The sequence below is a fragment of the Anabas testudineus genome, chromosome 22 (genome assembly GCF_900324465.2).
Source record: "Anabas testudineus chromosome 22, fAnaTes1.2, whole genome shotgun sequence".
Classification (NCBI taxonomy): Eukaryota; Metazoa; Chordata; class Actinopteri; order Anabantiformes; family Anabantidae; genus Anabas; species Anabas testudineus.
The window spans coordinates 18,971,022-18,987,428 of record NC_046630.1 but is presented as its reverse complement, the minus strand read 5'-3'; the positions used below and the strand labels follow the sequence as shown (position 1 = coordinate 18,987,428).

At 39.4% G+C, this 16,407-nt stretch overlaps 1 protein-coding gene across 1 annotated transcript in view; it reads left to right on the top strand.

Annotated features, from left to right (window-relative positions):
- Positions 1-16,407, top strand: part of dcc (DCC netrin 1 receptor) — a 200,849-nt gene that overhangs the window by 126,597 nt on the left and 57,845 nt on the right. Inside the window, exon 12 of the mRNA XM_026338947.1 lies at positions 5,648-5,697. Within this exon, the coding sequence (XP_026194732.1) occupies positions 5,648-5,697 (50 nt within the window). The remainder of the gene's footprint in view (positions 1-5,647; positions 5,698-16,407) is intronic.

Below are 16,407 nucleotides of genomic sequence, written 5' to 3'. Positions count from 1 at the left end.
ATGGAAAAACAATCATAGCCATTGCATAAACATTGGCCATAACCAGTACAACCATATGGAATGTCTTGAAGAAGAAAGAAACCACTGGTGTACTAAACAGGCAAATGATGTGGAACTGAATATTAAGTCTTGTTCACTTTAATCTATTTTAACTCTATTTAATACTTTTGCTCCCATGAAGAACGGGTTGGTTCAAATTTAAAGGTGCTACCTTCTAAGTTGTGTATCTGATCCAGACGTAAGCACCTGGAAATAAAAGCTTACATTTTTTTAAACACAGACTCCTTCCAAAATACCAAAGACACGATTACACTGGTAGCCACAGCCCTGATCACAGAGATGAACGTTTCGCTTTTCACTGACCTTTACGTCGCTGGTTGTAGAAATGAGAACATTCCCTATAAAAATAATCCATATTTATACAAGCTGATGTCTGCTAAGAGATTGATGCTCGGTTATATTGATTTTACTTCAACCAAATAAATCAGTTAAACCAAGACAACCTACATATATGAAGAGGCAGCTGATTTCAGACACACCGCGTTTAGTAGATGGAAGTGTTAATGATGCTGGCAGCCTGACTGCTTAGAGCTGGTCCCAGTTTGAAGTGCCACTGCTGTTCAGCTGAGACCACAAAACCGCTGGACCAGGTGACACCTATTATCTGACACCGTGTGCATGCGCGTGCACACGTGTGTGCCTGTGTAGATGGCTATTAGTTTGGATGAAAGTAGCGAAATGAAGGAGTCAAGCAGCGGCAACACACTATACATTTTCTTTCAGTATCACACATTGTCATAGACATGAACTCTCATGACTCTCTCTCTCTCTCTCCTGCTGTCAGTAGTTTCATTAGACGACTCGGAGGTCTTTAATTAAGCAAGGAGATGAGACCTGCATCAATTTAGCCGCTCAGCTTGACACAGTAATAGACTCCACACTCACACACACACTCACTCACACACATATTTGGCTTTCTATAGCTGTGAGGACACTAATTGATATAATGCATACCCTAATTCCTAACCCTAAACCTGAGCCAAGTTATTGCATCAATAGAAGTAAATCTTAGACAAACAGAATGTATCATTTTTTAAGTTTAAGTCTCATTTAGCTTGTTCTGCAAGATGAACTTCTTTGTAGTTTTCTGGAAATCTGCTTAGATTTTGGGACTAAATTTGCAGTTGAGTATTACTAAAACCATCGAAACCCCCCAAACGTTCTCACTTGCATTGTAGCTCGTCGTCGGCGCGTGCTTCTGATTTTCATAATTCTGCACCATGCCGGAGTGCAGGTGCTTGATAGTGACTGAGTAATTGGTTGGAGGGAACACTGACTTGGCGTCTTTCATTCCAAAACACACGGAAAACCAGATAACCAATGTATTCATTAAGACCAAAAACAGCACAGTGTCAAAGTGCAACAATGGGGGCACGTTCTCTCATGCAGTCACACTCCCCACTAACTGGAGTGGTAGAGTTCCCCTATCGTTCCATAGGACTAGTCCCGCTCTCCTCGCTTTTTCTCATTCTTTAAAAGACCCGTCAGTCAGTTAGGGAGTGATAACAGCTTCCTGTTGGGGAGTTTTGCATTTTTGATGGTGGACCCGGCAACGCTTTGCTTTACAACCAGACGACACACTGGGTCTTTAAGTTTGTCTCTCAATTGAAGTTCAGCTGCTGACTGGTGCACAGATGGGAATGTTGTTGTTAATCAACTTACACACATAGACAGTGAGAGAGAATGGAGGCATCTGTCCAGCTGCAATCACAGCAGAAAAATGATCTGAAACACACACACACACACACACACCCACACACACACACACACACACACATTGTGAAGCTGTATTGTGAGTCTCCCGGCTGTGTCTCAATGATAACAATGACTTGTGGCTAATTGAATTCACAATAAAACTGACACACACACACACACACACACACAGCAGCTGAATCAATAGATAAGCTGCTGACAATTAATTGGGCGTCAGCTTGGACAGACGCAGAGTTCATTCAAACCAAAACACTTCTCAGTTCTCAGTTTGAACGTCACAGTTTGTCTGTGCTTTACGAGACAGCACGGCCCCACTTGCTGCTGCTCCTTCTTCTGCTCCCTTTGCTGCCTCTCCATCGTCATTCTTTCCATCCACTTCCTCCTGCTGTGACTAGTGTTTTTTTGTCACCGAGACGTTGTTGTTTTTCATATTTCATGTATTTTGTTTTCATGACTTTTGTTTGGTTGAGCTTTCATCGCCTGCATCTTCCATCATCTTCATTAATTTACAAGAGGGAAGGCTGCTGTATTAAAGGTCACCTAATATGCAAATTCCACTTCTTGGACATTTCAGTACATTTATATTACTCTAGGTTGCATGTAGACACACACAGAGTATGTTGGACACTTCCTCCTTTTTTTCACATTTTGCTGTTTAGTCCGCTCCTCTCCTAAAACGCTGCTGACGTCATGAAGAATTCACGTGACACAGGCTTGGCCCAATAACCGCTGAGACAAACCATGCCCAAACATGGATTCTCTCCATTGCGCTGACTCGCTGCAATAGTATTGACATGGCACAATTCTCAACGAAAAAGATATGTCCCAATAATAAATAATATAATAATAAATAAAAGGACCAGTGCTGGAAGGATGTTTTTGTATGTCTGTGGACATCACTTCACCTCCGACTGCTTTGAGAATTAAGGTGCGTTCAACGCTGGGTTTGCATCAAAACTGAGGTTGAGGCCGGGATCAATTCCAACAGTCAGTGATCCATTCACTACTCCTCCAACAGTAAGTGCATTTTTGATATATAGATGTGTAGTAACTGTAATGAATTATCACGTTATGCTAACAACAGACAGAATATGTACCTTTATTTCAAAATCTTAAACGGTCATACGACGGGTTTATTAGTTGTCGGTATGTAGTGAGTTACACAAACACCATGGTTGTGTTTCTTACAACTATCAGGTCTGTTGTTTGTATTTCACAGCTATGTAGGCTTGTGGATCTATGTTATGACGAGTGAAATTCGTGCTGTGCTCTACGTGTTACTAGGTTATTCCATTATTAATACTATAATATCATTATTTTGTATCTTATTAAAATGTTGCTTATCAATCGTCAGCTACCTACAGCTTGTGTGACATAGCTATTATATGTGTAGGAGAACCACAATGTAAATGTAACAAGTGTATTTCTATACAGGGGGGCACATCCCAATTACTCAAATACAAGGAGGTTTCCTGTCAAACAGAGACATCACTGTGAACTGTTGGTACACAGCTGTCTCTGAGGAGTCTTCAGCCTCACACGAGTGCAGTGACTGTGAGTGTGGTGTCATTTCTTCTGATGTTTGGTTCCGTAAAAGGTTCATTACTGCTACACGTCATCAGGCGACTGTGTCCTGAAAACACCCACAAAGAAACTATCAAAGATGTCAAATGGACATTGAGGAGGGGGATCCAGATTGAGTCAACAGACATGTTAGTTATTCAAATATATCCCAGATCATTATCTAAAAGAAAGCTCTCTATTTCGAATTCAGTATCACGATATTTTTCTCCCTCTGTGAAGCTTCTTATGTTCTGTTATTTAGAGGATTCAGCTGTTGTTACACTGTGTTGCTGCATACTAACATGTTATTTAATCTACTTCCATTTCTATTACTGAGGGCAGACACACCTTGTATGATGGGGTTCAGCAGCAGTTCCACAGTGTATATCTGACAATTATAGCTATTCATTCAATTAACGGTGTTTTACAGAGCTAGCACAAACACTGTCATTACTAATACGCACTTTTTTCTCCCTTTTAGTTATCATGTCATGTTGGACAAAATTCTAACAAAAGGATCCTGAAGGATGTGAAACCTCCTCCAATATTTTGCTCACAACAAATCTACAGGTCCTTTTGAGAAAATTGCCTTTAGTCTGCTGTTAATAACATTTTTGACTTGTTTTATCTTTGCTGTACTTGAAGACTCTTTGGCTCACGCTCTATTTTAATGACAAAATTCACATTTGTCATCTCCTGTATTTTTTTAACACCTTTGTAATTTACATGTGGTGTTTATTGTAGTTCTTGTACTTTGTGACACAGAACAGTTAAAAATAAAATAAATATAAATTAGTCCAAGAAAATATGTAAATTGTCATTATTTAGTAAAAAATACCAACCACTTATTTGTGTGTCTCAGATTACAGGCGGGATGTGGATTATGGATCATCTTTGAAAACATTTCTTTTGAACCTGTCACAAGAGGACCTGTGTGCACAGCATAAGCAACCAGACGAGTCTTGCTTGCTGGGAATCCATGAACCACACGGATTGAACTAACAGCTTATTTCCTACCATCAGGGAGGCATCAGCACTACAGGACTTCAAAACATGAAGTGTGAAGAGAAAATAAAAAAAATATTAAATATTGTTAAATACATTTTTATTTTAAGTCATGTAAAGATCTATCAACTACTGTATTTTAGTCTCCAGCTCTTTACTATTATCAGTTGAGTGCATACTTGAGTTATCAGTACTATATTTCATATCATAGCAATTAGTGATATGTTTAGGGTTTTAAAACCCGGCCCTCAAGGACCCCACGCCCTGCTAGTTTTCCTACTATCTCTGCCTCTCCCACAGCTGATTACCTGGATCAGGCATCTTCAGTCAACCACATGCTGGAAGAACACACCTGATCCCGGTCATTACCTGTGTGCACGGCAGGGCTAGTTGGAAAACAAGCAGGACAGGGGGTCCTTGAGGACCCACAATGGTAACACTGTAAAGTGCAACTACTGGTGATGTCAATAAATGCTTGATAATATCTGTCAAATGTCAACTTTTCTGTGGTAGTTTTACCCCAACAATGGTACAAGCAGCTTGGTATAACAAGTTTAAATTATCACTAAGACTGTTTGCTGTAAACGTCACAATAAATGTGATATGATAAAGCAAACCACACTTACTGTTGTGTTGCTCTTAGCAGTAAATGCCTGTAGTCACCGCTAGTGACCTAGTGTGAATTAAATAAAATAAAAAACATACACCTGACGTTATAATCTTATAGACACCTTTGCACAATTCTATTAAAAAATGTGAGCTTTTCTCCCAGTATCAATATCTATCGAAATGTTTGTACGTCTGTGCAAATATTATTTACAGCTAACGTTACGTTCTACTAACGTTACTTAGTTACTATAGTATTATCAACCAAAAAAGCTAACAGAATGAGCCTAGCACAGTTAATTACACAAATTTGTTAACTGACCTTTCACAACATCCTGATAGAAAGGACCTCCTTGTTACCAGGGCGATAAGAAGAAGGACGCGGTAACCAGAACGTCATATTCGCTTCCGCATACAGGCGTGGGGGGTCACATCTCATTTGCATAATAAGACAGAGGGCCAGCGGAGGTAATCTAAGTAAAGGAGCATTTCACTATAAAAAAATATAAAAGTTCAGAAGAATACCATTGAAGGGCTATTTCAAAGACTAACTATTTCACTGTGACCCACATGTGGAAAACCAGTGCTCACAGTAGCCTACAGAACAGCACAATCTTTTGAATCAGTTGATTCAAAATCCAAGGTGTTGGTGTCGTATTTGACTCATGAATAAGTTGTGTGTTTTCTGTGTTCTCTGCAGTACCCAGTGCGCCACCTCAGAACATTACTTTAGAGGTCGTCCTGTCCCGGGTGAGTTTACATTTCTTAACTTTATTTCTGTCCTTTCTCTACACTTCAACAGCAATTTCAACTCTGTGTCATTTATAGTGATATCAATTTAAAAACGGACACTTTTAAAGACTTGACCTGCACTGGGCCCTCAGAGGGACGAAGCCCAAAGTATATGAACCATGAATGTTTTACTTATGATTGATAACTGTTTCTTCTGACGCACATTTAAACTGTGGCACCGCCATTAGTCAACAGTTGCTTGCTCCTTTGTGATGTGGCCTCATTTTAATGATGGATGTAATGTGATCCTCAAAAAGGAAAACAGAACATTTCAATACTAGTATATGGGAAGTCAGAGATGGTAAACAGAAAAGCCGCATGAGGTGCAAGAGACAGGTGCATGCTGATGTTTTTAGAACAGTGGCAAGTTTAAAGTTGGTTGCTGATTTGACCTGTCCACCTACACACAACTCACAGAGACAATTAGGGGCTGTTAAAATCCTTGAAGCATCATCCCTAACATCCACACTCTGAGAGTACTCTGAAAACAGACAGGATATGCATATTTCATGAAATAACAGAAAAAAAAAATATTTCTAGCTTATTTGGCATTGTCCAATAATCCAACAGGGTTCATTTGCTTAAACTGACACAAAAATAGACTAAACAACAGTCTATTACTTACATGTTTATTTTAAGTCTACAGCATTTGTCTTGTGAATATTTCTATATTAGTTTCTCAACAGCTCAAAAAGAAAAGGAAGTAAAAGAAGAAAATTAAATGGACACACACTCGCTCACACTCACACACACACACACACACACACACACACAAAGACATATTGCACAGTTGTAGAAAGCTAGCCTTGAGCAGAGCAAGGTAACATCCAGTAATAACTATTATTGCATGTCAAATAGCAGCAGTTTTAATGAGCAGGCAGAAGAGTCCAAGCTGGAGGAAAATTGTTTTCTGGGATGCAAAAATATGCAGAACTCCAAAGATTACTGTACAGCAGTGTAATGATCTATACATAGATAATTAACTCTGGATTTCTAGAAAATGCTCTCAAAGGCAGTGAATTGACATCTTGCAAATTATTCTAGCAAATAACTAGTATTACATGATCCCATAATAGATGTATGTTCACATCAGGGTGCATTTAAATGTGCACGGCAGCGTTGCTACCAGAGTTTAGCAATCTGGCCACAAACTCAGAGCTCCCTATGTTAGTCCTGCTGACACCCCTGATTTTATTTTGATGATCCATAGGAAATGGGATTTGGAGATTTCGACAGCAGTGGAAATGATCTCACTGTCTTAACTTGGAGTCTGTGTGGAGAGAACCACCAGAAATCTCGGAGTGTTTTTAGATTCTGGTGCTGGATTAGCACATTTCAATAATAAATGAGGTTTGAGATCATGTGATACAAGATGTGCTGCAAATTAGATGCAGCACGTGCAGCACGTGCAGACCCGCAAAACAGACCGTTACGAATCTACTTTCCTCTTACAGCTATGAGTGTTTGTTTTGATGTACGCAGCCTTTTTTTTAACATGGTGAATCACAGATGGTGAATCTGTAACTGAATGATTAAGCAAGGTAAAAGTTATTACCGTAGACCACCCATGTGTGTAAAACATGGCATAGACCTGCTAACAAAGTTACATGGGTGACACATAGATAGCTTTACATTAGAATACTACCTCTGGTCCTATTGTCTGAAGCACAGTCAGAGGTGTATATGTTTAGACAGTGACACAATCTTTATTAATTATGTGTCGTTATGACAACACAAAAGATTTTAAATTATACAAGTGCTAAAATGGAGCTTGTTGACTTTAATTTAAAGGTTACTGAAAAATATTGATCTAAGTCATTTTTATTCATTGTACGCCAATGTCGGTGGCTCGTAAATATTTATTACATTGGCTGTTCCTCTGTTCCATTTCCAGGTGTGTGTTCTTCACTTTTTGGCTCATTTACCAATAAACTCATAAAAAGGACTAGAGTTGATTCACAATCTTGTATTTGTATTTGGAATCTGCCATCGTTAGGCTGAAAAATCAAAACTAATCCATCAGAGCAAGAGCTAAAACATCAGGTGTGGACAACTGCTATTTGGTACATTCTTCAAGTACACCCTGGTTAGCTCAGGAACACCACAATGCCTGGAGACCTTGGAAAACAATGGTGCTGGATGAAAGAATAAAAATAAAAAAATACTAGTTATGAAAGATGTATAAGAGTTTCAGATGAGACCGATTATCTCTCCTGTTTCAGTGTCTCATCATCTGTATGGTCTCTACCTGTTTGACTATATTGTCAGACATGTAAGGATATAGATGTGGGTAGAGCTTTAGAGTACAGATAAGATTAGAATTAGAAACAACACATTTCATTATATGGTTGTGTCATAAGAATTATTCATCCTGCTCAGAAAGCAGTGGCTGATGGGATGTTGATGATGGATGTTTCCAGATAGGCTCATAATTTATGTCCATAAAGAGGAGGTTGGAACTGTCTGTGGAGAGCTGACCTCATTTCGTTTCTGTCCGTTCATTTCCCTGCATGTGATTGATATTTCTCCGCTGATCAGCTCTCAGGTCAGGGCTGATCGATCAGCGATTTCAGAGCCGCTTGACAGTTTAAAGCCTCATGAGACGCGTTTAAAAATCAGGCGTATTTTTTAAAGTACATGACACACTGACCTCCCTATGGATGAGACTGACAGAAAACGACAGTTTCATTAAAAATACAGAGATTTGAACATAGCGGAGAGTAGAAAGCTGCTCAGTTATTGTACAACATGTACACTTAATATAGGTAAAGCGTCACCTCCTAGCTTCAGTGTACCAATCACAACTGAGAAGTAATGGCGTTTTCATATGTCTCTAATGCTTTATCTAAAGCAGCAGAGACCTTCACCCATCAGGAAGCATAGTCTGATCTGGAAGGTTCCCTGTGCTTATTACCTAAATTGATTAACAAAAGTCTTATGGGGGCATTGGCAGGAATAAAGATTTTGAACTACTGGCAATACAGCAAAGCTGTAACAGACAAAAATAAAACAGGAAGACTTTAAACCAATAGACACAGCACACAGACTTGATGGGTTCACACAAATAGAATAACTGCACACTCTCAAGCACTATTTGAGAATGTTACTTTTAGTTTATTTAGTTGTTGGTTTATTTTTTGTTGCATCTTGAAATAAATCTTTCTCTGATCTGTTTCACTCTGTATTTTATTTTTCTTCTTTTTCTGTAAAAGCGACCGAGCCTTTAAATCTCCTTTGTAAAAGCTTTACACTGCGCTTACAGTCCTCGCTCTGGAGGAGCTCCCATAAATAGTCATAAACAAGTCATTCACAACCTGAATCAGTTAACTAATTAATTAACATGTGTTTATAAAACTTGTATTGACAGACTCAGTAACATTATGTCTAAACAATTAGATGTGAAAATTCATGTAATTTATTTAGTTTATTAATAATTATCTTGTACTTACATTGTAAACGATCTTATGAACCAACAACACTGCCTGGATAACCTCTCCTATATGTAATTTAAAATGAGAAATCGATCATCTCAAAGTTTGTAAATGCAATTATCATTGTAAATATGCTTTTTCATCGAGAGCATAAAGTATGTATAATGGCATTTTTAACTGTTTTCTATTAATTATTAATGCAAAAGCTATGCTATATACTCATGCATATCTAATGCTTCATAGTTTTAGTTCATGTTCAATGTTAAATACTATGTTAGTCTAGGGTGGTGTTAGTTAACAAGGCAGAAATTCAATGTTGTAAAAACTCAAAGCCTAGACTTAAAGAATGAAGCTAGTTTGAGTCTTTGCTGGACTTCACTTCCTTGAAATTTTAAGTTTTTTTCATTGTTTTCTTTTTTAGCTGTCACAATATTCTTAACCACGGGTCGTCATTAAATGGAAAACATGCAGCAAGAAGTAGTAGAAGCCATGTCATTTATTTTAGCCACTAGAAAATTTAAGTATTGTGTAAAAACACCAGCACTCCACAGCACAAATGTTGTTTCCTAAAGGCAAAAGCACATAAAAACTGCAGGTGAACTCCGAACTGTGCTGAACTCCTGCAGCTCGCTGCTTAATTGCCACACACGCAGTCACACGTTGTGTGTGTGTGTGTGTGTGTGTGTGTGTGTGTGTGTTGGTCCGGCCTCAGTCAGCTTCTCTGGAGCTTTCTGCTGGAAGAGAAAATGTGAATCTCTCTGCTCTTGTCAAGTGTCTGCTGTCAAACCAAGTTTTCAGACAAATTTGACATTTCCCCAACTTTCCTCCAGTCAGTGGGGCGTTACTGTCAGGAGTGTGTTGTTGGAATGCTTGGTTGAACACATAGCCAGAGTTTACAGTATGTCAGGCCTTGTTTTTCTTTTTTTACCCAGAATTCTCCGGAGAGTCCAGCAAGGGTCAGTGTCTCTGCGGCTGTCAGATTCAGGCTCAGGAGTGTATTTGTGGGAACATCCAGGTTCTGGGAGGGTTCACGTTGGGGGGAATAAAGCGCCCATTGAGTCTCTGCAGGACTTAGATGTGTGTTTGTCTGGAGAACCTGGAGACTCATTTAAACATTAATTAAAAGATCCAGTAGTGAAGGGTCCAGCTGAGCTCAGTGTGAAGTGTTCGTTTGACTTCAGAGCACATTAAATAAGGTTTAACACAGTCCATTATGAAAACTCTCGATTAAAGTCTCTCAATGAGGAGCTGTGCACACCGTCATTTCCTACACTCCTTTTACACCTTTGTCAAGCACACACTTTTGCCATTCTTATCCATGCATTTCCCACTTTAGGAAATACAGATATGGTCCTGAAAGCATTTTAAAATACTGTTATTAAGTCCACCTTGTTTTCTAGTCTTGTTTTTCAGACAGGTGGATGCAACAGGACACAACTGCTATCTGGCCTTGTTCCTTTCTCTAATTTCATGAGAGGTCAGGGGAAATAAAAAACATCTGTATAAGGATTCGGCTGTGTTGACAGCCTCCCTTTTCTCCTTCTTCAACAAACTCTAAGAAATCCAGATGACTTTTGAATTTCCTATACACCAAAATAGTCTTGAGTTCAATCTTTGACGAGATTTAAAAACTGCATCAAATAAAATGACCAGAAATCCAATAACTGGAGAGAAATACTAACACTGCTATATAGACTGTAGCTGTACGAGATCTGCAAGTCATCGCATTCTGTTCTTATGTAGATTTTACACAGTGTCCCAGCTTTTTTGTATTTGCGGTTGTATGTGAGATATGACCATGTGTTTGGAAAATACTACTGAAACAAAGTGGTTAAAACTGATTCAGATTGAATTGAGTTTCTCCAGACTCGAAGCTCTTGCTGCTTATTTGTGTAATGACTGCACCGAATGTCCTCTGGGGTTGTTATTATTATGAAAGAACCCAGCTTGATTTTCCACGTAGTGATCTAACACAGTTTTACTGAGTGAAGTTCAGCTGCACAGTTATTTCAGGCAAGTTTCTGATCCATGAAGAGCTGCTGCATGTGACCTTTGTGTCAGAGGAAAGAAAAGAGTTTTGATTTTAAAAGTTCCAGCCAGTTGGAACTTTGACCCCCTTACACACACACACACACACACACACACAGAGTCGTTAGTGTGTGTTAGAGTGTAAAATGTACTGAGGTATCTAAAATTCAGAAAGTACACACACCCTGTAGTTGTCCTTTGACTCATTCAGCCACTACCATCCATTCTTTCACTCATGTGTTCACCCATTTGTGCAGTTTTTCATTTAATACACCCAGTTACTTACAAATGAATGAATGAATACATTTATTTTGTCTTTCATTCTTTAATGCTGTCACTTATTCCATTCAATCTGTCTGTCACCTAATCTCATGAGTTACTTGTTCATTCACTTGCTCATGTTTTCACTCATTCATCCCGCCGGAGAGTCTTTCACTCACTTGAGATGTGCAGTCACTTTGTGAAACCATCCATTCATCTGTCCATTAGCCTCGCTGCCTGAAATACGTCTCTCTCTCTCTCATCCACCAACCCTGATGATGTCAGCGAACAAGGATAATTACCATCATCACATTCCCTCATTCTGCTGTTTTTGCACCGTATCGCCGTGGTAACAGGATGATTACAGCCTCAGATACAGAAACATAATCATCAGTTTGTTGTCGTTCATCAGTTCTGTTTTACCCTCAAATTGTCTTCTCCTTCTCCGCCCACCTCATCAGGAGTACAACCGCCAATAAGACAGAGCAGTAAACAGCCGAGCGTCTGATTGGACCAGGGAGAGTCCTGTGATTAGGAAGTCAGTAGTCTGATCCCAGAGCACAAGATAAGCTAATCTTAACAATATAACCATCGGTTTGTTATTCAAGAACTACATTTCCCATGATGCTTGTGTCTGGGGTCTTATTTTCTGCATGATGCATTTCAACCTCGCAACTTAACTTTAAAAAACTTCACTTGACAGTAACGCACACGGTGTTTGTCTCTCAGCACTGGACACATCAAATTATAACTGGATCCAAACGCTATCTCTCACAACATTTTAAATTGCTTTAAAATCTTTTAAGATAGTCTGTGTACACAGAGGACCAAATGCTCCAACACGCCTTCATGTATATTTTTAATATATTGTTCTAAAACCCAACAGCTGTTTATTTTATGAACACACAGACACACACACACACATACTCACTCCGCATGGTGCAGCATGGTGTTGCATGTTGTATTGCAGAGCAAATAGAGACAGTCTGGCTTCTGTGTGATTGCTCCTTTTACCCAGAGGACATTAACACACGCACACACACACACAAACATACACACACACACACACACACACACACGGTCGATGTGATTGCAACTCTCACCCAGAGGACGTGAACAAACAATCACAGATTGAATTCAGGGAGTGTTTACTCACCTGGCTGGGTGCGCGCGCGCACGTGTGTGTGTGTGCACATGCATGTGTGTGTGTAGGTCACAGAGTGGATGAGGAGCTCTGTATGCAGCTCTCACACTGCAGCTCCGCATACAGAAACAGGGGAGAAACCCACTGAATTAATTCCAGTTTGAGTTTAGAGTTTTGTTTTTCTTCAAAGTGTTTTCATCCGATCGATGCTCAGAAGTACAAAGAGTCAAAGTACAGCTGGAAATACAATAATACTAACTGTACTTCTAAACACTAAATGCACCAGCAATATGATCTTTCCTGCATCAGCAACACAGGAGCCTCTAAATAACACTTTCTGTATGGAGAGCAGGAGAAGAAGCAGGAGGTTTATGTGAGGAAAATTATATAAAGTCAAGAACCGCAAGTGGTTTGTAGACAAATCAGACCTGTCACACAGAGTATTACGAAGAACTCTAACAAATGCAGTCCCACTGTACACCACACAGTCTTTGATGTTGTCCATGACACAAAATGAGTTTGTATTTACATGTGCAACAACGCTATGTGGGTGGAGGCGTGTGATTTCAGACGAGAAAGGGACGATTGAATTGTAAACACTGCACCTTCATTCACTCTGTCCATACAGCAAGTGAAGTGTGGTCTGTGCTACAGTTAAGTCAAATGATGCGAGGCTGAGACAGACTGAGTCACAGAATAAGTGACAGACAGACCAACAGGAGTTGAAGTAACTTTGAGCTTTTGGAATTTCTACAGTGAAGTTAACTCAATCTATCCCCCTGGAACATGTACTTGAGTTAATTTAAACAACATTAACTTAACTGTTATTAGTACACTGATACTAAAATTTAGTATAAAGTAAAATTAAGTAAACATAAACTGAAATCAGAAGGAGATAGTAAAGGTAACTGTTATATGTGTTACCAAGTAATTTGGAGCATAATGTTAAGGCACAATAAAGCAAATAACTCATACTCATTATTATCTTTCTCCAGTCCTTTCTGCATGTTCCTCATATCCTCTGAGGCTAAATGAAAACAGACGGAGGTTCTCGGTCTGTTTGAAGGCGATGAACAAGGCCATGGCTTCTATTGGCCGGCTGCTTTACAATGTCAACTACATCTGAATACAAAGCAGCTAAAGCAGAGGCTTCTGCTCCTGACATTTCGTGCTCCACTCACACATAAAAAACACAGAGAAATGACTGTGTTACAGTACAGCCTGAGGCCACTTCACCTCTAATTCACAAATGGAAAGGAAATACATCTGAAACAGGCTTAATTGATCCACGGAGCCCATTTGGTTCAGTCAGTGCCATGAAAGAGACGAATCTCAACAACTTAATGACTTGCAGACTGTGGTTCAGCTGTTTCGTTAGCAGCAGGTGGATAGTGGGCAATCAGCAATGTACAGTGTAGGTCTGGTGTGAGCCAATGAGATGGACACTGTCTGTGGCAACACACACACATCTGAAACACTGAAATAAAAAGTTAGTTAATGAATACACTTTACTGTAGGAAAGAAGAGATGGGATTGCATGGATCAGTTAGAGATGCAAAAAATTATTTAATTATATTAGTAGCATAATTATAGCAACTGAGGTACAAAGTAGGAAACATAGCTAAGTCAAGGAGACTCAAAAGCAATGTGCATCAATTATAGCTGTAGCCACAGGAACAGTAATAGCTGTAGTAAGAACTGGAGCAGCAGCAGGAGTAACAGTAATTGCAGCGGTAATAGCTGTAATGTCAGCACCAGTACCTGCAATAATAGCAGCAGTAATGGAAGTAGTAGTATGAGTAATGGCAAACAATAACTGCAGCATTAATAGTCATAGTAGCAGCAGCATTCATAGAAACAGTATAAGCAGTATTAGTAGTTATAGCAGCAGCAATAAAGGCAGTAGAACTGAAACTGTGTTTTTTTTTTTTTAAATAGTAACAGTAGCCCAAAGACACAATCAGGATAGCTGTTGTTGTTTCCTTCCAGTGTAATGGTGCTGTCCTTCTTCATGCATAGTTTCCCCTCTTCATATCTCTGTGGGAGTTGTTCCAACTTGGATGTAACTTTCTGTATTGTTTCCATGGATACCTCACATCCAACTGTGTGCTGTCAAAGTGGCTAATTAGTTAATGAACCGCATGCTGATGCCCAACCAGAGAGAAAGACAATATGGAGGACTTTGGCCGACACACACTTGTATTCAGTTTTTCCCCTTTCCTCTTTTCCTCTCCCGTCATCCTTCTGCCTCTCTGCTCCTCCGTCTCAGTAATCAGTTCTGCTGTAATCAATTAGTAGAATGAGGAGCAGCAGAGAGAACAGGTGCAGCTAAATGTTAATGAATTCCTCTGTGGCCACCGTCACAGTAACACTGGCTGAATATCTAAACTGCTCGTTGGCCTGATGACATACCCCACAGCTGATGGGGGGGGGGGGGGGGGGGGGGATGCACACACCATCACTCTGAGCGCGTGCGTTTTAAAATGACATTAACAGCAGATGTGTGAATGGCTGTGATACAATCTGTACATGTGTAAGTGGCCGTCTGGTTCTGAGCTGTGCATGTTTTGTATTAAACGACAATCCACTTAATTTCATGCTGTTACTGAAACCCATACCATGACAAAAGAAAATATTGCTTTCACACTGAAAACAATCCCACAAAGACAACCTCATGTATTATGAAGTAGAGCAGTTCGTCCACTGACCACATGGTCGATGATTTAATTCATTGCTCCTCTTGTACATGTCACAATGTCCGTAGGTAAGAAACAACCCTGCCCCCTAAATTATGCCTATATAACTACAAAACTGATATTTAAAAAAAACAAACTAAATGTAAATGGGACTCTGTTCTCTATTAGTATAATAAGGAAATCCTGATATAGGGTGTGAACTTCACTCTCTGGTGGGACAGTCCTGCACTTTATACCCCTGCCATCCAATCCAACCACCTCCTGGCAACTGTATAATACATGTTGACAAAAGAAAAAGAAGTTAAGGAAGTCTATACAATGGAGATCTTTTTTTTTCTTTTTCAAATTAATTAATCTTCATTCATTAATGACCACCTACAAACACAGGGTCATACTGAGTATATCGGTCGATGGCAGCTGCCTCACAGAAAGGAGCACGCTGGGGGCCGAGCAAACATCTGCTGTTTGTGTGTGTCTGTGTGTCAGAGGTGGGTTGTTAACATGCAAATAAAGTAATTAAAATTCACACAACACACACCCACAAATAAGACACAGAAAAATGTGCAATATATAGCATGTAGACACAGCATGTAGAAACAGTGAATTTCTAACAGGTAGTACACCAGCCTTTCACCACATAACGATTCAATAAAAAAAGAAACACATGGACAGCAGGTCAGCATCAGCGTCGCCTGAACTAAACTAGAAACAGGAGAAACCAGACGGGCTTCTGTGCTAAATGCTGCAGGTTCACAGTTCCATTTCAAACCATGTTGTTATGAAAACACAAACACAGTCAAATATACAGCTGCATTCATGTCATCGTTTTGTGGTACAATCTTATCAAGCAAGTGATCAAGTGAATTCATTGATTCACTTCCCCCTATTGTTCCACTACATTGGAACAATAATTTTATATTTCAGATACAGTGAATCAGTCCTAATATGGGCTTTCACATGTAATTCCCATTATCTATCCCTCAAAGTGTAGAACACATTTTATCTTGATCAACACAGGTGATTTGGATAATAATGACAAGGTACAAAAATAATCACACAACATGTAAAAGAAGACTAAAGCAATCACAGAGAGACACCAAAATAACAA